Raw genomic sequence first — 25493 nt, 5'->3', positions numbered from 1 at the left:
TCTCTGTCGGATCTCATCCTTCATATCACCTATGTTCCTTGGGGACAGACCAATAATTTGCTTTGCATTTATACCGACCGCTCCCCTGTACTGGTGCTGAGCATTCCAAACCCAACAGACTATGACAACGGTGGTTCTTTCCACTCAGAAGGGGGATCTTCAAGTGGTGTAACACTGATGACGTTTCACACATATAAAACACAAAAAATGTTACATCCTAATAATTCAGACTGATCTTTTTGCCTAGCTCATAAAAAGAAGGGCACCTAATTGAGCAGTGTGTATTAAAGGAAAAAAAATAAATAACAGGAGATATGTGATTACTATTCATAAACTGCAAGCTATTTTAATGATTCCCTTCACTGTGACTGGAACCAATGTCAGAATTAGTTCAGATTAGTCAGACAAAACAGTTATTTCATAAGGAGGAGTTTAGGTAAATCCACAATAATTTAAAAAATACTGAATAATACAGTTTGCCTTTCTTGGCCTGTCTTCTTCACATGGCTCTTTCGGTCAGTTTTGTTTTACTACCTTAACCTTTTTACTTCTGGTCTTGCTGTGCCATATTCAATGACATGTAATCCACTGCATATTTATCATGAGCTTCTCATCCTTCCCATATTCTTGCAGCCTCACAAACAAATTAGTAAGTAATCAGACACTGCAAAAGCCAAAACCAAATAAATTAATGTATGCTACAGCCTGATGCCTCTCGCTTAAGTCTTGCTTTCAGCTTCTTAAGTTCAGTACTGTTTTTATCAACTATGAGACCATAATCTGTGATTTTCCAGGCCTCCTCATAATGGTGCATTTCAAAATAATATTGTGCAATCTTATGAAATGTTTTCGCTAAAATTTCCCTACCAGGGCCTTTCATGATGCTGCACAGTGCCATAGATTCTTCCAACTGTAGTGCCTCAATATACTCCTTAACTGCTGTTTCTTCCTCTGACACTGATAATAGCAGGTGTCCTTTGGAGCAGTGGTCATCAACACGCGTTTTAAGGCTGTTACAGCCATGCTTCTGGATCACTTTCTCCATGTCTTTTAAAGCTCTGCCATATTTTTTCAGGTGCATAAGGCAAACAGCTCTCTGTCGGAGATATCTTGGATTATCTTTGCTTGACAAGATAGCCAGGGTATAATAACCAAGAGCCTTCTCATAGCGATATTCCTTAATCAGCACATTTCCTTCTTGGGCTGCTACCTATGGACAGAAAGTTAGCTAATATTAGTGATTAAAAGTGAAAGAAAAAGTAAAATATCTAGTCTGGTCTGGCCACAGGCACAGATAATAACCTAAGAAGTCTTAGATACTTTTTCAGATGTTAAAATTGCATCTAGTTGAAGAATGAATAATTGGCATAATTTTGGCATGCAGATACAAAAATCCTGGACCAAGGGGCACTTGCTGATCTTGACAGTTTCTGAACCAGACTCTCCTTTGCTTCTGTGCATTTTGCCAAAAGTTGTAGTTGTTTACATCCTTTAAAAATGATATGTGAACTGAAAATTGAATGATCAAACTAAAAGTAGACAGCATTCATCTCAAGAAAGCAAGCCTCTGCCATGGTCTGCTCTAACAGGTGACTATATGGAAATGACATTTTCTGGTCAATAGATACAGTTAGCTCCATGTAATAATAACACAAGACACAGGGATTGTAACTGAAAGTGAAAAAATCCTCAATTTCTTTGTCACTGGTGAGGGTGTAGGAGATGATAGAAAAATTCTTGTGTGCTCAGAATCACAGCTGCATTTTAGACTTGGCTATAAAAAAACTTCTCAGCCTCTCACAGTGCAGTAAGCAAGAGACAGTTAGCATGGAACCTTACCACTGAGCACTGGTTACCTCTAAAAGCGTTTTTGAGACACCACTGTTAAAAACGCAAACATGATTATGTTTTGTATTGTGCTGTTTGGATTGTGGTTTTTCACCTATTTTCAAGTGTCTTGCCTAAAAGCAAATCAATTAGTTTCCTTTGTGGACATGCAATTCACAATTAAATGCTCATTAGGTCCCCATTCTGATGGTTCCTTTTTTTCAATTCTCTTTAGCTAGCAGCAGTGTTATATCTTGTTCAAAACCAGCTGATCCTGAAATGAACACGATCAGATCCCAAAGGAGAACTGTCCCACAAATATTGCATGTGCTAATAATGAAGGTTGGTCTCTAGCAAAAAGTGTCCCCAGGCTATAGGACAATCTAGCCAACTGATGACTTTGCTAACCATTAATCTTGAGTGCAAGTGAACGATCTGCCCTTATCTGAAGGGAAAAACAACAACAAGAACATAGAGAAGGCTGAAAGAGCCATATATTTAGGTTTATAAAGGTCAATAAAAAAAAACTCCATTAGAACTATTTGCCTCTAATGGATTTCTCATTATTTCCCTTTATTGCAAATAAATGAAGCTTTTACATGCTGCAGCACAGTGAACATTTAAGTTATAAACAAGACTGTCACCAGCAGTCTAGGTCTTGCAGAACGCTGAGCCAAACAAGCTGAGACTTCAGGTACAGGATAGATTTTTTCATCAGTCTCATCCCATGGGATATCACACATTGCCCTCATATGCTCATGCTACCCAAAACTCAGTCAGCCCAGCCACTGTTTCAGTAGCCACTCCCCTAGCCTTCTCCAAAGGCCACACATAACAGCCGGCTCAGGTCTTCTTCCACTCTGCTTGTGTGCATTGTTTTTGTATTTTGGTTGACCTGGATGAAAACCAACTGCTGTTTAATGGAACTAAGGAAAACAGGCCCCGGACCAAGTGGGTCAGTATTGCAGGTCAAATCTGAGTAATGCATCTGAGACCAGTGGTCTGAAATAATTTAGCCATTCCTAACAGTTTAGGAAGAACTCTAGTCCAATTATTTTGATACAAAAGAATGTAAAATCCTCCATGTATTCATATCTATTAGAGACAGACTCTCAGCTTCCAACCCTAGAAATAGAGATGGGACCTGCCCTCAAATAGTGTCAATCATTAGCTTTACTATTTCTGGCCATAAAAATGTAAGGCAGCCTGTCCCCAAACATCTTGGATCTCTGATTACATATGAATTTAGTATGTTTAGTAGAGTAGCAAATTTAATTTGTCCTGTCAAGTGTTTTTAAGCCAACTAGTCAATACAGGTGTTTTCTTAGTGGCAGAATTTTAATAGGGGATCAAGATGGAACTGCTTCTCCATGTGAGGAGCATCCTGACAAGAGAACATTTTTTTACTAGAAATTCTAAAATGTTCATTGTTCTAAAGAGCTCAGTATGGTTCCTCAAAACATATAGTATTTGTATAGTTAAATGGCAATTTTTCAGTCTTCTAAGTGCATTTGTTTTCTCAATGGCAGGAAAAACAAATAGATTTTTTGTTGTTCTCCTGGTGACTAATCTTATGCTGAACCTGGATCAGGTTAGTTTACTGTACCACATATGATATTGTCATTACTAACTAAGGTACTGCTCTGGCTTCTTCACATTTCCCTGAAAGTGTCAAATGTAAGGAAGCCACAAGATTCTGAATTTCCTTCCACACTCACAGGAGAAAGGAGCATCTGAGAAACAAATGATTCTGTCATTCTAATTTTCAGTGGTGAAATAAGCCTGGTGATCAGGCTGCTGGATTCTCTTTTGGCTCTGCCTGATTTAAAGGAACTGAGCTGGAACCCATTTTTTTGTGTACAACACAGATTAATTAGCAGCTTATTTGCATATCTTCTTCTGAACAAAGACAAATATGAAACGAAGACCTATGGATAGGAGGTGTCCAGAAAGCCAGAAGGATATTGCACTACTGAGCTCAACTTCTGGTCTCTGCAAGTGGCTTGGTACTAAGCCTTTTTTTACCATCAGCTTCACTGCAGGTGACTTTAAAAGGCCAAGAGCAGGCTATAAAGTTCATTTTCAGATGAACAGACATTCATCTTCAAACTTGTCACTAGAGATTTAATTATGGTTTCCAGACTCTGAGATACTCATGGGATCTCATCTGGAAGGGGCTTAGCAGGCCACAGCTAAGAGGTGGTGATTGGACCACTTGCTGGATAGGTCTCTGTGTCCCTTTCTATCATCTAGTTTTCTCACTGTGTGGTAAAGGGCTGAAAATACACATATATTTTTGTTACTCTCTTAGTTCTAGTGCCTAGTGATTAATCTTATGTTGAAGTTGATTGACCAAGGTTCAATTCCTTAGAGAGAAAACAGGAGTGAGGAATTTAATGGACATGGAATTACAGAGAAGGGTTAGTCTGGGATCAGTAATACTGGAAGATGGAGTGATAAGCCTACAGCTTTGAAAGAGGGATGTACGTTTTCAGAACAATTTGGAAAAAGTCTTTCCCTTCTTTACCTGCAGACCCTATTTTGACCAGAAAACACTTTTGTATTCTCTGAGCAGCTATAGGGTGAGGCTCAGGACACAGGCACAAGACATAAGAAATATGCCTGGTGATATTTATGCAATTATAAAGTTAAGTCATAGCCTGCTTTAATCTGTATGTCCTAGTGAAGTCACATCTTTTATGGATTTCAACAAAATAAACATTTTAAATTCTCTAGTTTGCAAATTTCAACCTCTCATTTTCCCATGACAGGCAGTTCGGTAACTGATGTGTGAAAGGCATGTGGAATGGCGAATTCTACCACTTTGGGCTGAGGGTCAAATTCAGACACAGCCCACATAGCTTTGGAGACCATTTCTGCAGGACACAGCTCTGGATGACCTATAGCATGTCAACAGTGAACAGAAACTGCAGCTCTGAGGAGCTGGGCAAGGAGCTGGCAATCAGTCATACATTTAACCTTTGACATAGGAAACCGAAGGGTTGAAGCTGCACTAGCGACAAGCAAACTCCCTTCCTCTGACCTTTTGCAGTTTAATAAATCTTTCAGATTCCTATTCCCATGTGGCTCTCCCAGTTGTTTACAGATTCTTTAGCATGGACCCCTTGGACTATAAATAAAGGGAGAATTTTATTACCTTGTTTTTCATGAAAAAAATAAAAAGTACATCAAGGAGCTCTCCTTCCTCCACCCTTTCCTATGAAGCTGACTGTAGAATTATTTTTAGCTTTTAGACCAGACTCCAGGATAATGATACATTTCTACAAAACCTTTAATCTTCAAGCACTCTAAAAACAAAGCGACAGCCACACTTTTGTACGTGGAGTGCTGAAGGAGGGCTGACAGTCAACTACAGGTCGGCTAGAAACATTCTGGGACATTGGTATACCACTAACCTCTTCATGGCTTCAGTCTCCTTATCTCTGAAATGGAGATAAAAAAACCATCATCCCCCAGGAGTGTAATTAGCAGCCACGGCACAGTAGGGCCATCTTTGTTTTTTTGCACAAATACTGTCTGTAAGCTTTTTTGCTTTTAGAGATCTGCCTTTCACACATGAACTGGAATAACCTTGTAGGCAAAAGAAAGTGCTACAGGAAATCCTTTGAGACACCATGCAGGTGAATTAACCCATTTCTCCCCCACCCTAACAAAGTACATATTTATCCCCTTTCTGACAAAATACATATTAAAAAAAATCAGTGATTCTGGGCTAATCAGTGATAAAAGTAATCACACCCAGTAAATACTTGCAGATAAGAGAATGCAGAAAGACCCAAAGGTGCTTGAGTCCAAATGTTTACTCAGTTGCACAAAAGCCCAAGATTAAAGATAAAATTAGTCTTATTTTGTTTTCAACAGTGGTATTGAATTCCAGTCTTGAAATCAGGGCCAGCCACCCCTATTCTCTCAAGTGGCAGAGAAACCTTTCATGTTAAATAAGCCACCAGTAAGGAGTTTTATTGCAGACCTACTTCCATAGTAGCCAACAAAAGACAGAAATAAAATGTCTCTCCCCTTTTTTAAAGGTTTTACTAATCTGTGGCACCAGTGAGTTCATAAAACAGCAGTGCAGTTTAAGCTATACAAAAATTACAAATTTTTCTTATCGACAGTATAAAAATCCCTCCTGCATTTTCTCAGGAAGCAGCATGGAGAGACTTAGCTGTGAGACATCCATACAGTTAGAGAAGTGGCAGCAAGGGGAACTCAGCTGTAAAACTTTTCTTCATTTATAGACACTTCCTTAGGGCCTTCAGAGACCTATTCTTGATCATCTTTATACAGTAAAAGATTGCAAATTGGCTCTAAAATCTCCTAACTCTTCCCCAGAAGACTGAACTTTCTACATTATCTGGAAGAGAGGGGCTCTTTTCACTGTAATGGGGTTTATCTAGGGACTGGTAAATTAATACTTGTTTACTTATGTCCTCCTGCTGTTTCACCAAAATATATACAAAGTACTCCTCTCTGCATTTAGTATATCAGCATGTTGTTTGTTTTATAACCCAGGAGAAAGCATAATAATATAGCTTCCCACCAGGGCACAAACAACCTACAAATTGAATAAAAGGAAGCAAACTGATTCTCAGAACACAGAGCTTCTGGGTAATCAGAATTGCAGATGCTTGAGTGAACATTAAAACTGCTCACCATCAATCTGACCTTGTCCTGGCTTATTATTGGACATGCTTTTTCAGAGCTGGGTGCAATTCTGGGGAGAAACTTTAAAAAAAATACTGAAAAGTACACACTCATGGGGACTGGAGCAATATGGCATTTTTGTGTCAAACAGTTTTAACTAAGAAAACCAATATCAAACCTCCCCAACCTCAAAGGCAAGTCATTTTATAAAAATGTGAGTATGTTTAGATTCCTGAAGGTTACACAAAAGAATAAAGGGATTGAAGCATTTTATGTGACTGAGTCAGAACCTTCAGTTTCATTTCAGCGGGAAAATGAACAAAACATGAATTCCCTTTCCCCAGAGGTCAGCTGTGTGCACCATGTAACTCATGCAGAGTATAATACTAGCAATGATCTTGTTAAATCTGTAGCTGTCCTTCACCTCCCCTGTATCTTAGCCTTGGGACTACACAGGCCTCATGCTAGGGAAACCAACAAGAAATTCCCCCAAGTGGTAAGAGGTGGATATCGATGAATTATGAGAGACAGAAACAAAGTCACTGCAATGAAAGAAGCCTGGATTCAACTCTATTATCTACTCTGACTGTCTGCAGTCAAGGTTGGAAGAAGAAGCCAGTTTGCTCCTCATTCTGCTGAGCAATGGTATTCCCACAAACTTCTGTTCAAGACAAGGCAAGGAACATCCATACAGCCCAGTTTTGCTTCCCATTTCTTTCCCCACTGAATCCACAGATGTAGCATCAAAAAGGGTCGTACCTGAGAGAGATGCTGCTGTTGCTTAGGGTCTAAGAAGTTCAGGAGAAACCCCAGCTCCCTTTCATCTTTCTCAGCTAGGTTGCTGAATGAGTGAGCTGCCACTGGCATGTTCCTCTTCTTCAGCTGAAGCACAGCTAGTCTTGCATTGGCAAACTCATCAGCAAGAGAGTGGCCAAATGCCTCCTGAAGGTGAATAAGGGCCTCTTCATACCTTCCTGTTGGTTAATACCAGTACAAGCTATATAACCCATTCCATGTGGATAAAGAGACACCAACAAAATTTACTAAAGCAGGATTTAGGTAGCTCCAGTGTTCAGTCAACATCTAGGGGTATTAATTAGTTTACACCTTTTCCCAAAACATTTGCAAACTTCTCTTGAAAACTGCTATATATCAATACACTTATTCTATTGTTGCCAGGTAACATTTACTGTCTATAACCCTAGAAATCTCATTATCTCTGCAGCTTGTGGAATGATTCCTGCAGACAGAATTTGAAAAGCACTTCCAGGTACCCACACTAATAATTGTGCCCATTCACTTAGTCTGATCAACTGTATAAAAGGATGGGAGCTTACCATTTGCGATCAAAACATCTATATAGAAGATGTGATATTGTGCATCCTTGCAAATTTTAATTAGTGCTCCTGCAATCATGAGAAGGTCCCTAAAAGTCTCTTCCTTTGAAAGTTCTTTAGTAGCAACAAGTTCAGTTAACACAGTCCTGCCATGTTGAAGAAGCCATTGCGTGATCAACCCTTGGGCTTCGTGCTTTAAGGATAGGATTGCTGGGATAACCACTTCTGCCTCCAGCTTCAGCGCCGAGGTAAAATCTTGCACTGCCTCCTAAATAAAAACAAGAGACTATGATGAAATGGTAACAATAACGATGTATTGATAATCTGCTCTTTTCTAACGCTGTCAGTTCTCAGCTGTCCCACAGGTCAGCTGTGCACCTCTGGAAGCTCTTTGCTCTCCCCTATCCCTATGCTGTGGGTTTCCATTTGCAAAGCTGATGTAAGAGTCTGAAGACAGATTTGAATGGCTATTTGAAAAGTGCTTTGAACTCCTCAGATTATCATTTGCCAAAATTCTTACAGCAGGAAAAGAGAGATGCTGAGAATGACAGTCTTTCTCAGTGCCCTTCAGAACCACTTCTTACATGTAGACACCAAAACTATTTGATGCTTGAGAAAGTAGATCTGTGAAACAAATATAACCAGACAGAGATTTGCAGTACAGCAGTCATTAGGGAATTCTGCGCTCAGGGGAAAAACAAAATAGTGTGTTAGGAGAAAGTTAAGCACACTGACTCCATAAACAACTGACCCTGAGGAAGATGGGAGCCACATGTTGTATGCTGTGGTATATTTACATGGGAGGGACTCTAACAAGGACACAAATAAAAGATTTGGAACATCTGAGTTTCTTTTCTTGCTTTTATTCATTTCTTTCTAATCCAAGTGCAAATCTCTTGTACAATCCTTTGCTCTTATTTATTCAGATTTTGCAAAGCTAAAAAGAAGGAATTCAAACAAACACTACTCTCATTGCTTCTGATTAAAATTGTACTAAGTGTCTTCAGTCTTCCAACCAACTTGTCACCATATCACCCAATGGCAACAATGCATCTTTATTATCACTTGTACTTGTAATTTGCCTCTATTTAGACAACAAGAAGAGTAAATACACCACGACCAGGTAATGCTTATGGAAAGGTGGCCAATGAACCCAGATACAAAGGCATGCTTTAAAATTCCAGTCAGGAGAGACTTCCTATCTTCTAGATTTCAGCAACAGTCTAGCTGAAATGGTCTTTCCAAGCTTCCTCTCAGCAGCTAGGAGAGAGAGAGGGAGAGACAAGCTGAACATACAGCAAAGAGCTTATTCCTCTCCTAGACTGGATTTGGTTCTAGCTCTACCATTCAGTCCATTAAAAAAATATTCTCTGAAAAGTTTAATTAGACTGAACAAGACCATTACGGCTCATTTTCATGGTCCTTTAAATTTTTTCTTCCTCAAAGCCAAAATGGCACCTAATTACAGCTTTTAGAATTGGTTTATAAACCAAAGAAACAAGTGCCTTCTATTTTCAATCAACTACTAAGCAAGCAATACAACTAGTAGAATTAAAGCCTGTTCCTTACTGTGATACCTCTGCTATCTCAGAAAACAGGCAGGCAGGCAAGTAATCGCAGTATTATCACTGGACCAGCACTGAGGGCTTCTAACACTGAACATTTTACATTTAATGGACAATTAATAATCACAATTTCTTTATCAAAACTGTTTAACATTCATAAAGAGAGTTGATTTCATAAAGAGAGTTGATTTTCAAAATCCCCTTCAAAGCTGTCTGTTTTGGTTGGATTTGGGAGGGCACAGTTCTCATCTACTTCACTCTGTCCATAAATTTATTCAATATGTATAAACATCATCAGTTTCAGAGGTTCTAAAAACAGAGGCTATTTGGTCTACTCCTGCAATGAGCTTTTGATCTGCCAGCCCACAGTGCCTATGTCCTTCAGCCTATTCGTCTAGGGGATTATTGCTTCTAAAAGTGACTACAAGGGACTTGGGAGCTAGGACTCAGGATTTAAGAAATATGGGTTCTATTTTTACCTGTCACTTACTATCAGATAACAAATTGTTAAGTCATTTATTCTTTCTTTGTGTCAGCTTCTCTTTTGCTGGGGTCTTGTTCTTTCTCTCCTTCATAGTCATGGATGTAGGATGAGTAGCTGTTTCAAAGCTGTCTGGAGTCTAATAGTTTTCCTATCAATATGAATGAAACCATAATGGCATGAAATCAGGGTACCAGGAAGATTAGTACCATCTCTGCTATACTGGCTGTGTATATTCACTTCTCTTGGAGTTGGATCTACCTAGATGAAAGCACTGTCTGTCCTAAAAGATAAATCAAAATTGAGACTTGTATTGAGACAGTTCAGCTAAGCAAGTTTTAAAATTTATGAATTCTCTAGCACGTTCTGGTACATAATTATGGAGCAGTGTGTGTGTATATACATATATATATATGTATATAGGTATATAGACACATATCTGGGATGGAGGTAGTAGTTTAATTAATTTGATTTTGTGTATAAAGCCTCTGTAGGGGCAGTTCTCTTACAGGAGATTCTTTTCCTCATCTGGACATTTACAAAGCTGTGCAAACAGACATGAAATCTGCTTATGGAGGTATCTACAAAAGAATAAAATTAGGCCCTGTCTTTGCAAGCTGTTCTCTATGAAACAGCTGGGACAGAGCTGGAACTTTCAGTTTGCAAGGGCAAGAAATGGGAAACTTCTTTTCTAGCTATACTCTGAGTTTCAAGAATTAATTACATATAGTATTTCTTCAGGAATCCTGATATTGACTCCATTTGAGTCACTTTTTTCCCAGCTTTTATGTAAAGTTCTGCTAATTGTATTTGACATGCATTTGCCTGTTTGCATGTTTAGAAAACTGCAGGTTATTAATGAGAGTTCAGGATGATCCATCTAACGGGCTACAAAACTGCACAAGAAACACCTTGCTGAAATTGAAAGCAAATTTTTCACGGACTTTGAAGGGAAAAAGCAGTCAGCTCGTGGAAAATCAGAATTGTCAGAGCTCAAAGAGGTGCTGCTCGTGGTACTGCAAGTCCGAGGATTTGTTTTTCAAACTTCCTTATCTTAACAGTATCTTTTATTTTCTTTTTCTTTCCCAGATCTCAAAGCCTAATCAAACTAAGCACATGCTGCATCAGTTCTAAACTTTAATTCCAGCTAAAGATCAGATTAAGCAGCACTTATTTCCTCCAGGGTTTAAATTGAAAATCACATTCACTGGAACAAACAATACAATAATACAATAATACTCACAATAGCGACATGAGCTGTACGGAGAGTCTGAGACAGGGTTATCACTTTATAAAACAATGAATTTTACTTGCTCTGTGGGACTGGCTGGTTGAAGAAAAGGCTACTGTTTGGACTTCAGTACAATACACTAATGTGAGAATAATCTATTTTCATTCCCAAAATACCAGCCATTCCCCTAAACTCACTAAGAACTGACAGCTATCCCTTTTCAAGAAAGTCTAGCAGAGCAACCCATCCAATGGTCTGACAGGGTTTGGGAATCAGATCTGAGAGTATATCATTGCTCAGATACAATAACGTTATTTATAAACTGCTTCCCTACTGGGCAACTCTGAGCACTACAATACAGCAGTAGCAAACATTTCAAAAGGTAATAAAAGCACAATAAAACAGTGGAGGAAAATGAGGTAACTCCCACAGAGAGCAGGTGTCTGAGAAATGTTCTGCAAATACTAAAATAAATTTACATATAATAAACTGACAAAGGAAAGCATTCCTGGAATAGTCAGGAAAACAAATGAAAACAAATAGTGATCTTGTACTCCTAAGCATCGAGTTTCAGAAAAGGTCAAGAGCATGAAAAGAATGGATCTGTTCTGTCCATGTGTTATAGAATACAATTGTTTAGACCAGTAGAACTGGTCTTAAAAAGAGTAAGTGCAACCAGGATAAACTAGCATAAATCCACACACTCGGTTGGAGTTACACCGTTTCACATTTGCAGGGGAATTGATGTGATATGCAGATAAAATGTAAGGTTATCAACCATATTAGAAACAGATGAATCATGCAAACATCTGACGTGATTTCCAGGCGATCCACTGCAATCTCCGAAGTGCACCATAACACTAATTGCACACATATAAACTTTTCACAGATGATGGAGAGGGACTCATTAAACCCTGGAACAAACTGTTCTTTTTGCTTGTTTGTTTTTTTGTTTACTGCATCTCATTTAACATAATATCATGTCATGAAAATGCAAAATCAAATACAGGGAAGACTGCAGCATTGCAGATCACTCCATGGTAGTGACAGCGAGTAAGAACTATGACTAAAGTTTAGCCTTTCTCCCTCTAGACATGGGAAAGCAACTCAGTAACGTCAAGCAGGCTGTCATATACCCAGCCAAAACAAGACCATCACTGAGCAAATTCTATAAGAAATTCTTTTGATTTCAGTGGGTCTATGATCAAGCCTGTGGTACCTTACACTAATACTGCTTAATACAACTAGAAAGATCTCCAGCAAATCATACAGTGATAATACCTTCTGCCGCTTCAGAGCAAGGTAAATGAATCCTCGTCCACTCAGAGCTTGCACATTCATAGGGTCCTGCTTTAGGATGGCATTAAAATCAAAAATAGCAGTTTTCTTCTGGCCAAGGTGCCCATAACATCGAGCCCTAACGAGGAGGGAATCTTCAGCATAGCCACCTGGAGGAAAGAAATGCAGTCATTAGGAGAGGACATCCCAGGGAGGATGTCCTTGGGATGATGATATGTCTCCTGATCTGCATCCGCAGGACTAGAAGCACCTCTGGATGTTTTTGCAGTTTGCAATGCAGTCAACATTTGTATCCTTGTATTCCTGCTTGCATTATCATGTTCCTAAATATTGGTCTGTCGTTCATACATCCACTGAGCCATGTTTGGTGCTTGTAGAAAGGCACTGAGCATCTGAAACAAGGCTCTAAATGAGCACAGTGAGCAAAATCTACCCTGTAGTCAAGTGTAAATTTACTCTTCAGTTTTCCAGTGATTTTTATGCTTTGGGGTGTTTATCAATCAAATGACCAAGCTCTACTGTATCTTTCCTCTGAAAGCATAATTGGCCGTTAATACATATTTTTAATAGTGTAATTTGTATTAATACTCCATTCTCATTCTATTCTAGGCTGATGTGCCAAAAGAATATGGAAGGCAAATGGTAACTTCCTAAGCTAAATTTCTACAGTGATGTTTTCCCAAGGCATCCATTTCTAACTTCCTGCCTCCACTGGAGAGGAGGAGAAGGATGCCAATGCTACAACTGCAATCAATGCTGGGGACATGGAACCATGAAAACATCTCAGTACTGTCCCAGTTGGAGAACTCTGACTGTTTAGACAGACTGTAGCATTTTGAATTGCACAAACGTCGGCATGCAGATAAGAAACTATGCAGCCAATCACATGGAAAAATATGTGGCTCTCTAATGGGTTTGGCCATCTGTATTTTCAGTTCTCTGTTTGGAACCTGGGTTTAGTGCGATGGGAAATGAAGAGAAGCTATGCACTGGAGGTAAGTGGCTGTGCAGTGATGAAGTGTGCCATCCTCAGCTGCATGGCTGGATCCATGCAAGAATAAACAGGCATTTCAAGGACAAAGTCTAAGCTCTGCCTCCCCATGGCTTTGCTTAGGGAGCATGAAGTCCAGTCGTAAATGACGAGCTCCTAGAACTTTGGGATTCAGTGGGGTATATTTTTCTCTCTAGCTTTTGTGAATCAAAGTACCCACAAGTCCGTTCATCACATTGGCCCAGAAATACAGTTCATATCACTGCATTGTAATAATCTCCTTGCAAGTTGCTTCCTAAGCCTTGACTGGCTCAGCTGCTAACCACAGCTACCTTCCTCTCCTGGCAAGTCCTGTATGGATTTCTTATCTCTTGGATTTGCCTTGGTCAAAGGTCTTAGTTCTCTATCTTCCAACAGAAGTGACCAAAAAAAAACCCAACCCAAACCAAAAACAGTTGTATACTATGCTAAACTGAGAAAGAAGAATACAGAATTTATACAGTATGCTGTGTTTAGTATGTGGGGTATCTGGTTACACATAAAATGGATAAGCAACACACCTTTACTTCTGAAAGTAGGTAACTAATGCTCAAGTTCCAGGCTGCACAGACTCGCTGCAATTCCAGCCAAAAATCCTACTTCAAATGCGGGTATTTTGGAGCTAGATCCATTTCTGAGATTAGCTGCAGGAATGGGAATAAGCTGGCAGATGATATTTTCTACAACAAGTCAGCCTCATGGCTGAATGTTTTTACAACAAGCACATGAAACTACAGAATAATTCCACTTTGCTTGAGGATATCTGATGAAGTGCAGTAATACTTAAGTATCACTTTCCTGTATTTTTGTTGCCAGTGGAATGTCTACTACATACTATCTGTTCTGAGTTGAAAGAAACAAAAATCTATGTCAAGTTGGTTTCCAAGAGAAGAGACAGTTCTGTAACTGTGTCAGTTAAATACCCTGCTGAGACTACCAGAATTCTGAATTAATTTTTCACTGATGAAGTCTTGGAAAATATTTTCTGGAGTGAGTTACAAAGACAAGTCTGCTCTGATGTTTTGGTGTCTAGTGGTGTACATGTGTCAATGGCATTCTGCAGGGAAATGGTGAGTTGTGGTTTCAGATTGCTGCTCAGTACAGGAGTTCAGCATAGCTTTGCTAAAAAATCCCTAACCTCAGAAAAAACACTCAGTTTCTCTATATCTCCACATCTAACTTGGGAAACACTTCTTTCATGGCCTGTTGGAATAATCTGAATGTGTGGGATTTGGGCCACAGAAACATTAATCGGATATAAAGACAAAGCAGTTTGGGTGTTGTGCTAGCCTAATACCAAAGTCAGCCTAAAAGCTCTCCTGCACAGCCAGCAGACCCACCCATTAACGTGAACCTGTTTATTCTCTCTGTGACATGAATCTAGCCATGTTTCTCCCTTATGTATGGCTGAGAGCAGAGAGCAGCATACTTTACACTTGCTCTATAGGCCACCACCTGGAATAATGAAAAAGCCTGGGCTACAGAATGTGCAGAAAGCCTAGTCAGGGCATATATTTTGCCACTAGGATGAATTTTATAACAACGAAAATCATTGCAGGTTATACAAAGAAAGATAATCATTTCTGGAAATGACTAAAATGATGCGTACATATATATTTATATACACACAAACAAAAAAAGCAAGTCTAACAGTGATTTGCAGGAAAAAAGTAAAGACTCTTTGCTGAGAGTAGACGTATGGCTGCAATTTGATTTATAAACTGTAACTGTGACTGAACTCTAACTTTCCAGACAGGAACAGGAACCACACTGTGCCAGGCACACAAAAAACACAGGCCCCACTTCAAAGAGTCTTCAGCCTAGTTAAAGATGCCAAAAGAAATTTGTAATAAAAAATGGAATGAGTGGAAAAGGTAACAGAATGAAAATCATAAAATCACATTCCTCAAAAAGCTCAAAAGCTTCCTGGCTTCTAATAAAAACAAATACACATGTCAATAAACATTGTTTCTCCCCAAATAGCTGTGACTGCTTTTCTGATTGCCTCAAGGTTTCAGCAAGAGAGGTCTCCTCAGGAACAGCCAAAGGAAGCAAAAGGAGTGGCCTGTAATTATTAAGCACTGAATCTTCAAATGCAGGCAATATTTTTTTCTGCCTTCTCTGGGATACCTAGACTCAAAGGCCTGGCAATACAGAGGAATTCCATGTTTGCCAGTTCTCATGAAACTACTTTTGTGAATTTTTAAGGAGATCTGGAAAATTTCACCCTTGGTTATTGTTCCCTAAGGTCTTCCATGCATATTCACGGGGACCTTTAAAAGGCAGCATTGTGATTCTGCTCTGGAAAGCAGGAAAAGTATTCATACCTCCACATCTATCCCTCCACCACACCCTTCTCCAAGGAGATGTGCAACAAATGGAGACAAGCTGTCAATGACATGACCATCAGTTCAGGATGTGAGCTGGTTTAGGGTCCAACTGATCAGAAAGAATCCCTGGAGGTTTTAGTATGTCAGTGCAGGAGCAGCACAAAGGCGAGAACAAAGCTTTACAGGGAAGATATGTGAAGGTGGAGGTACAAGGCCACTTAGCTGTTTTGATCAGGTGAAATCAGAAGATACATATTGTTTTGGATAAGATAGCAGCACAGACGAGGCGGTCTCATTTATTGCCACACTTATAGGCACCGGAATTTGTGATGTTAAGATTCTTTTTTCTCTGCTTTCAAATAAATGCTGTCTGAATAAACACATGCAGTTGAGTATGAAAAGTCTGGTCCATTCATCCACTGGATGCAGAGCATATATCTCTCTGCCATCCACATGCCCCTTCCTTTCAAGGTAATTTTGATAAAGATCTCAATTTGCCCAGGGTTGCAATCAATAACTGTGGCAGCCCTATATTGGATGATAAGTCATCACTGTCACTGTAAATATTTTTTCACAGGGAGGTGAGCAAATGCAGCCTCTTGCACAGCTGCCTGCAGAGATGAGCCAGCAGACAGCCTCCTAGCAATTCTTTTTCAGTAATGAGGCTTTTTGTCCCTCCTGATATGCTCCAAAACTTCTGTACCACAGGTTATTAAGGTTCTGGGGCTCTATCAGTTGGCTCCCATGAAGACAATGTCTTATTTCTTAACAAGCATCTGCTCTGGCAGGTGGGGTGTTGATAAGCTGGAATGCACTGGCTGGAATGGAACCACCTCAAAGCAATTAACAGTTTTCTTTTCCATTTTCATAAACCAGTCTCTCTTCTCCTCAGTGCTGCTGTCATAACATGTGCTCAGAGTGAAAGGCAGATTTCCACACAAATACGGTTTTACTTGGAACATGCCAGAAGTGTTTCAAAATTAGCCTAATCTCTCTCCTTAGGAAAAGCTGGGATAATGATGCCTGTAACTGGGTGCATTCACTCTTTTGCACTGGCCTGGAACCACACAGTCATTGCTGTGTTGGTACAAGAGGGCAGCTTGTTTGCTGCAATGACTGTATTTATAGCAGGTTATTTCTGACATAACAGGAGGTATCAAATAAATTTGATTGGTGGGGAGGTTTTCAGGGTACTAATTGATGTAACAAACTAAGGCTGGAACAGATGGACCTTCTACCTCTACATTGCTAGTCTAAAATCGGCCCAAGCTGGCCGTCTTTCAATAGCCTTTCTAAATCACTTACCAGCTAGCACCTCCTCTAAAAGTTACATAAAACAAATGGGATGATGGTTTCCTCTTTCTTCTGAGAGGGTGGTTTCCTTCATTTAGACGATATTGTGAAGAGAACCCTCATTCAGAGTCTTTCAAGGACTAACTGCTCATGGAGACCAAATTCCCCTCTCTTTTATCACAAGTTTGGCCTTAGCCTCTTTAAGTAACAATTATATTGTATTTTAGAGGAAGTCCTCATCTCTTTCTAGATCAAGATTAATTTTCTGAGAAAACTCTTCCAAAAACTGTCCAACCTAGTAGTTATATAATAACAGTGTCAAAAAGCCCTGGCTTCTCTTCTTGACATTACCAGTCTTCAGTCCTTACTTCATTCACCTGGGTCCAGTCAGAGTTACTTACTGAAAACCAAGTTTTATGGAAAGGAAAGTCATCCTGGAAGATTTCCTTGATGCATTTCCCTGTATTCTGAGCATGTACCTGTTGCTGTGGTAAACCAGCCTCTCTGCATTAAGTACAGAAAAATCCCCCCCTCATCCTGCTTTTCCTTTACCATCAAAGAACAGCACTACACTGGTTAGCTTAAAAGGGTCTTTCTTCCTGCATTAAAGAAGGAAAGCATGGCAAATAAAAAGGAGAAGAATGACCTAATGTCTCTAAGAAGATAACTCTGCTAACATTAAAACATGTAGTTTATTCAACAGCATAGCTGTACTTGCGAGAAATCCTGCAACCATATTCATGAAAAAAATTATGGTAACAGATCAACTTGTCCAGACCCATTACTCAGAAGCAACCTCTAACAACAGAACTGTAATTGCAGTCAGTTCAGTAACAGTTCTACTGTAACACAAGAGTGTAAAGTGTAAAGAAGGAATACATTGCATTTCCTGTGCACTCTGCATATTGCATTTCTGGAGCAGGAGAAACAGAGAAATGTTTATATAGGAAATTTCAAATGACCATCTGGAAATAGATGGGTTAAGGATGTTAATGATCTTTTCCAAGTTACACAGGAGTTGCGGGTTCTCTGCTTAAGGTTCTCTGTGCATTCTCTGTATTGATGTGACCTAGTAGAGGGGGCTTATGCCTGAACTTAACTTTTAGCATGTGAATAGTGCAATTTAAGGTTATTCTCAACTGCGCCTCAGGAGAATTCATGTGCTAATTGACAGAACAAAATCACTTGCTGGGTCTTCTCCTAGACAGGTGAAGAAAAGGGGCTGATGTCACCGGAGAACTGAACTGAGCTCTGGCAATCCATTTCAAGGAGTTCACAGGCTACTTATTAGGCATTAAGAACTGCAGTCACTGCTTAACTGCATTATTTCAGGGTCTAGATGAGCTGATACTCTAAACAGATTTTAACCTGTTATTCACCTGCCTTTGTAAGTCTACTGTTTCTGTCTTCTCATTGGGGGAAAGATGGATGAGAATCAGAAATGCTTGTCCACCCATTGATCTGATTTCCTGAAGAATTAAATCTCCTGTTGATATGTCGTTAAGCCTACCTGACGCAATGATGGCAAAGGAAAGGTAGGCAACAGCCTCTTTGATGTCAGCATCCTCCTGTTTGTCTGTCAAGATGGTTAGAGCTCTGAAATGGCAGTGAGTTTGCATCAACTTCCGGTCTTCATCTTTGAAAATGTCCATGATTGGCAGGAGGCAGGAGGCATCTCCGGTTTTGATCACTTTCTTTAGCAGCTTAACAATGTGAGAGAAAAAGGGAGGATAATTAAATTGATGTGAAAAGTCAAATGAAGTCAGGAGCTGCTAAAACCAGAAACGCTGCTGCCAGGTGAAACAAATACGCTCTTTCCCAGTGCTTCCCCACACTTCACTGGGGCTTCAGCCAGCCATGGACTAATTTTTGCTTCATATGCATATGAATGTGAATCTGTTCCAGTTAATTCCTTAGTTGGCCCTAGGGTAAAAGCATGCTGGAGAGAACATCACATCTTATCTTTTCTCACCACTTCTGCAGCTGTGGAAGACATTCTGGGGAAATACTTATGCCGCTTTGCTTTGGGCAAGATCAGCTCTTCCAGCCTGGCAGTTAGTTGCTTTGATAAAGAGAGCTGAACCACAGGATAATTACCCCAAAGAGGAAAACTTTCTGGAGAACAGAAGGATTTCAGTGATCCTTTTTGGCTGTAAAATTGAAACCAGTGAATTTATGGAAAATGAGTGAAGTGCTGGGCCTTTCTTTTAGTATTGCTACTGGGAATCTGAGAAAAGTATGGATCCAAATCCACAAACTGCTGTCCTCCTGGAAGAGAATTCTTGCTTGACACATGGTCTCCATTCACTACAGTACTAATCACTAAGCAGCTTTTTTTCCCTAAGGAAAAGAATCAAAAGACTCAAAATTTCCCATTAAATCAAACATGCATAGTAGGTACTCAACATTCAAATCTGAGCCAGAGAAGCCAGAAAGGCAATAACAAAGTCATCCTGATGCACCAGACACATCCATTCAACTTATTTCTTTCTCTGTTTTTCCTAAGAGACAAAAGCATCTGGGTGCTGACAGGCAGCAGGTGGGACAAAAAGATTTTGAAGAGAAATTTTCAGTCACACCCATGTTCCATCTAGGACTTGTAGCAGAAGCCACAGGTAGAAATTCAGCTTCCAGGGACAACTTATGGACACTGCAAAGTCATATTATTCATTACCTGCCCTCACAAAGGCAGCAAATTATATAAAAACTTTATTTTTCACAGCGAGTAGTGAAGTGGTGACAATAAAACCTTTCTCTTAGTGGCTAGTAGAATTTACTATGGCATTTAAAAAAATGCAATAGTTCCCTCTGATGGCAAAAGCTGGTAATTCAACTTTGTAATCTTTGGCAGGAAAATCAACATGTTGACATCTCCTCCAAACACAAGTCATTAGCCACTAAAGAAAGAAAACTTCTGTCCTTTTCCCCCCACCATGCTTCATTAGGGTAATCAGTAAGGCTCATGGTTTTATCTTTTAATTTCCTCCAGTATTATGTTCATTTTTTCTAACAATTTCACAAGCAGCCTCTTTACCAGTATTTTTCTTTTTCATAGAAATTATACAGTGAACCCAAACCATTTTTACAGTGAGACAATATTGAACATATTATTTTTCTTAGCCTATATATGTAATATGTGGTAAAGTTCTACTTACATTCGCAGGAATATATTTCCCTCTGAGACAGCTCATGCTACAAAGCAGTTGAGAAAATGCTACACTGTCATTAATAAAAAATAAAAAATCATCATTTTTGATCAAATGAATTCTAGAGGTTAAAGAACTAGTCAAATTCAAGCTGGCAGTTTATGTCTAAGTCAGGAGTGAATTTGTTAGGAATAAATAGATATTCTGCCTCTTAGGCCTTTGCCAGACCAAGTACCCTTTGTATCATTCCTGTTGGGGATTTCTGGTTCCTGATTTTTTTTTTTAAGTATATACCACTGCTGCTCTATCCCACAGATACCAGATGTTTTCAGTGAGCTATTTTGCATGTTGTGGTTTTACAGTGACAACATGTGCCTTGTTAAATTCCAGGCCTGGTTATAGCAGAGGCTGTGTTCATGCAATAGACAGGATAACTGTTCCTCAAGTGTCAAAAGGAAAACTTTGTACCTTGATTTAAAATGCTGAATGTCAACAGTTTCAAAAGTGCAGGAAGAAAGCAATTTCTGGTTCTGTAATGTTATACCTTTGATCAATACCAAATCTGAGCCCCTTACTCTAGTTGCTCAACTTTCAGTTTTTGGTTACCTGATGGGTCAATATTTGATGGAGGAATGCAGTTACAGGGTTTATATTTGATTATGAGATTTCCACCAACCAGTTGGTGGAGGTGGAGAGGTGGAGGCGGCAGCAGATGCTTAATGACACTCAGTAACTTTGTATGCATTTACTGGAGAATAGACTTCAGATCTGCACCACTAATTTCAGGGTCACAGTTTCAAACCCAGACAGACTTTCTGCTTCCAGGAGAGAGGGCCTTGCCAGCTTGTGAAACATTAAGATAAGACAATTGTTTATTAATTTTCCTGTTGCCTCATGTAGGCATGAGAATTGCAGAGGCCTGTAAGGCCATATCTCTGTAAAAGAAAGGTAGTAGTTCTCCCTTTCCTTCTCTAGGGGAAAATTACCAATCTCATCAATACTGTCACCAGGGGCAGGATGCTCAGTCATGCTCTGCTTAACTGAAGTCTTTGACAAAAAGTGTTGTTAAGTATAATGTGATGAATGGGCTGTATTTAGCTAAGTGTCCTTATGTGGCCCGTGCTACAGACAGAAAGTGCCACTTATAAGACCTGCATTTGGATCATAAAAGTTCTGCTGGAGGTTGAACAACCTAAACCATGTTTGAGCTCTGAGTTTCACTTTGCCAACAGTCCTCAGTGTTGCTGTTCAGGGAACTTCTCCAAACAACAAACTATTTAGTTTAAAATTGGAGATGCACATGAACCACTGAGCATGACAACGTAATTTGTAGTTACACTGCAGTATTCAAGATTCTGGAAAAAGCAGTATTAAGTCAGGGTCAGATACAGCTATTCAGAAGGGAACGACCCTGAAGATGAAAACTTGCACTGCCTTGAATCGTAGCTGCTCAGAAAGTTGTTTGAATTTTAAAATTGTCCAGCAAGAAGGAAGGTTAATTTTTCATGGAAGTCATCAAGGAAGTTCTCCCAGCTTTTCCTATCTTTCTCAAATAGTTCTGCCTAAAAGTTTGCAACCATTCCTGAGCAATGTCTTTAAGCACAGGCTGCAGTGGATGTAGCCCCATTGGAAAACCCATTACAGGCTGTATATTGGGGTGGGTTCCACTTTGTACCAGGTGATGAGGTGGCCCCACAGCGCAACTTATATTCACAGCCTTGCAGTTGTCATGTAACGCTGAGAAGCAGGAGACAAGCAGGGCACTATGCTGGAAAACTGAAAGCCCTTGGAACACTCTCTGGCAAACATATGTCTCTAAAGTGATCCTTCCTGAGTTCTACCATGCATCTTCCATAGAGCCAAAAGGGTTATTAGCTCCCTTCACCATACTGTCACTGATCACTCTCTCACTCTCACTGCTAGCCAGGCGGTCTTTACCTGGTTGCCATCATACAAGAAACCTTTCTTCAACTGCAGAAGCGCAAGTCTAGCCAGGATAGGAGACCTTTGTGGATTTTTGGAGAGAGCTACCAAGAGGAGCTTGTGAGCTTCTTCTACCCAGCCCAGTTGGTACAGGGCATCGGCACAGAGGATCCGTGATGCCTCATCAGAAGCGTCCAGCTCCACCAAGAGAGAAGCCAGCTGGTAAACCCCAGGGGCATCCCTGAGGAAAAAGAAAAAGAAGAAAAAAAAAAGAAAAGAAAAGACCAGCTTTAGCAAAAATATGCTAATGACAGTAACAGAGTGTTTTTGTCTCACCTGCCAGTTAAGGAGCAGGAATCAGTCCAGTATCAAAATGGATGATATATTTTGCCATAACCAGCATCACAGAAGTCTCTGCCACTTAAAAGCATAATCATCATCTGTCTTTACAAAAACATGTTCTTAAGCAGTTGTGGCTCTAAAGAAAGATTAGCAGACAGTCAGTGAATCACAACTGGGGTTGCAGCTGATACCACAATGGGAAAAGTAAAAAGTAACAGAGATAGTGAAAATAAATCTGCTGTCTCCTGAAGAAATGTGTGTTAAAATTTGCATCGACTAGAGAGAATTATTTTATTAGGAAGCTTCTTGTTCCAGAAGCACTGGCCTGTGTGTTAGGAGACTTGTACTTGTGCCCTGTGCTATACTGGACAAGTTATCACATTTTTCTTTGCCTCACTTATACTATTCACAAAATTGGAGTACAGGTCCCAAGTGCTGGGTGTGAAATGCTCACCATGCATCTGAAGAAATTTAGAGAACTGAAGCAGAAATCTCTATCTCATTCCATCAAGTACAGGCATACCTCAGAGATATTGCGGGTTCAGTTCCAGACCACCACCATAAAGCAAATATTGCAATAAAGCAAGTCACACAATTTTTTGGTTTCCCAGTGCATATAAAAGTTATGTTTACACTATACTATAGTCTAGTAAGTGCGCAATAGCATTATGTCTAAAGAAACAGTGTACAAAATGTGACGCAGAAACACGAAGTGAGCACATGCTGTTGGAAAAATGGCACCGATATACTTGCTCGATGCCACAAACCATCAATTTGTAAAAAAAGCAATATCTGTGAAGTGCAATAAAGCAAAGTGCAATAAAATGAGGTATGCCTGTACACTGAACAATCATCAAACAAAAACAGCTCTTGCTGACTCCTATCTTAGGCCAGTTGGTATCTCATGGATTAACTTTCATAGAAAGATTGAGCTGATTTGGCTACACGGATCATATCAGATTAAGACATAACAGCAAAATAATATTTTCCTGGAATTAACACACCTATGAAGTTTTATATCAACCAGTTATGTCAGTTAGGAATGCTTTAAAAGGGTCTATAACCTATTCTCAGTTATCTGAAGCAAGTACCCCCCCTATTACTCACGCTACACTTTCTTTTTGCTAGGAATCTAATCAGCCCTGTTCCTTTTTCTGTCCATGGGCTGAACTGTCTCCTGGGTACCTCTTCTTCTGGAGCATCTTTTGTCCTTCTTCTTGGAGGACCTTTACCAGCAGTCCTCTTTGGTTCCATGGCACGTAGGACTTGACTGTGAAGATAGTTTCTTCCAACTTCAGCTGGCAAGCTGTGATATAATCCAGGGCTGTCAAGTAATGGCTACCACCAGAAATCCGAATAAGTCCACGCCCACATAAGGCTTTAACACAACTGTTAGGATGTGGGGAATCATGCTCAACAACCTTTTGGAAGTCCTCCAGGGCTTGTTGATGGTTGTGAGTGTGGAGGGAGCAGAATCCTCGCAATACTAGAAGAGTATTGTAGTAAGTTTTCTGCTCTGCTGCCAAGAGGTGGTCACAGATATCCAGTGCATTTCTGATGCACCCACACAGCAGCTGACAGTCTGCCAGCCGGACGCTAAGCTCACGCTTGGACCCTGGGGAGATCTGAAGGAGGAACTGGACTGTCTGAATGACAGGAGGGAGCAGTTCAGTACCATCATTGCCTCGGAGTTCAGTCCGAGCACGCACAGCCTCCCTGTATGCTGCGAACTTCACCTCCAGGACAGTTCTAGCCTGTTCTTCTATCCTCTCAGTGTCATGTGATGAGAAAAGCTTCTCAAAGTGCTTCTTTGCCTGAACAGGGGTTTCTGTGAAGGCTTGCACTAAATCCTGCATCATTTCCTGCATCCGTCCACCCAAGAAGAAATATGCAGCAGCCCGTTCCAAGAGCAGACCCAAAGCTTCTTCATCTCTGAGATTTTTATCAGCTGTCATACCCTTGAGGGCCTTGCTACAAACTGCCACACACTCCTCAAATTTGCTTTTCTTAAAGAGATAAGCTGCCTGCATCCTGCAAACCCAGATATCATCCGGTGCCACTGTAGAGAGGAAGTCATAGCAGTTGCCCAGCCATTGGTCCAAGCCACTGCTATCTGTGCTTTCTTTCTGATGTGTTGAGAGATAATTACGGAAAGCTTGGATGACCTGTGGCAGGTGTGCCCTTTGTTTGGTACGCACATAGGCTACTGCCTCAGCTCGATGCATCACAAAAGCTTGGATATAGTCTGCAACTCCATTCCTAGCTTGTGTCCCTGACAGCACCCATGCCAACGCCCTCAGCAACAGTAGCTCCACTGACTGCTTTGGGTGAGCCTTGAGCAGAGCATTGCACCTACTCAACACCTCCTCTGAGCGTCCTTGCCTGAGCAGGGCTTCCAGTTTATATACTGAGGACACCACATTGTTGGGACTTAGGGTGGAGAGAAAGACGGCAGCTATTCCCACACTGAGGGGCACAAGGGCCAAGTTGTTGCACTGGATCTTGGGTATCTGACTGTTGCCTTTGCACCACGTCTCCAAGGTGGCTATCACTTTCTCCCAGAGCCCTTTGTCTAAGGACTTCACTTTCTGTACTGTCATGGGGCCACTGCAGCTGAAGGCAGCCATGTAGAAAGCGGTGGCTATTGGCAAGTCCTCCTGGGCTAGATGCCAGTCCCCTTCTTTGCAGAGCAGTGCGGCAAGCCCCTGAGGTGACATTTTCAGTGCTTACATCTTCACCAAGTAGCATCACAAACATAATGCTGCTGGTGCCTGTAAAACAGAAAATCAGCAACATGAGGGACTCTGGAGTGCCTTTCTTTTTGATGTTGCAGAGGGTGTGTTCTAGCTGACAGACGTAAGCAAGCTAAAGTCCTGCAAAAAGGCCAATGTTTTGTCATTGACAGACATTGGGGAGCAAAGCCAAGAGAAGAAACAGGCTACAGAGGCTTTTAGTCCACATCTGCATCACAATTAATCAGAAGGCAGTCACACATACCTGGCCAGTGTTCCCTGCCCCGCTGAC

The 25493-nt window shown here is 40.4% G+C and overlaps 1 protein-coding gene across 1 annotated transcript; it reads right to left on the bottom strand.

Annotated features, from left to right (window-relative positions):
• Positions 1–621: 621 nt before the first annotated feature.
• Positions 622–25186, bottom strand: TTC34 (tetratricopeptide repeat domain 34). Its single transcript, XM_067311148.1, has 8 exons — positions 24878–25186; positions 23655–24460; positions 22143–22368; positions 18569–18761; positions 12388–12554; positions 7830–8097; positions 7252–7466; positions 622–1210 (listed from the first exon to the last, which is right to left on the bottom strand). The coding sequence occupies exons 1-8, from the start codon at positions 25184–25186 to the stop codon at positions 689–691; spliced, it is 2706 nt and encodes a 901-aa protein (XP_067167249.1). The 3' UTR covers positions 622–688.
• Between the last annotated feature and the right edge of the window lie 307 nt (positions 25187–25493).

This window comes from Apteryx mantelli, chromosome 26, assembly GCF_036417845.1.
Source record: "Apteryx mantelli isolate bAptMan1 chromosome 26, bAptMan1.hap1, whole genome shotgun sequence".
NCBI lineage: Eukaryota > Metazoa > Chordata > Aves > Apterygiformes > Apterygidae > Apteryx > Apteryx mantelli.
This window is presented reverse-complemented; position numbering and strand designations above follow the sequence as displayed.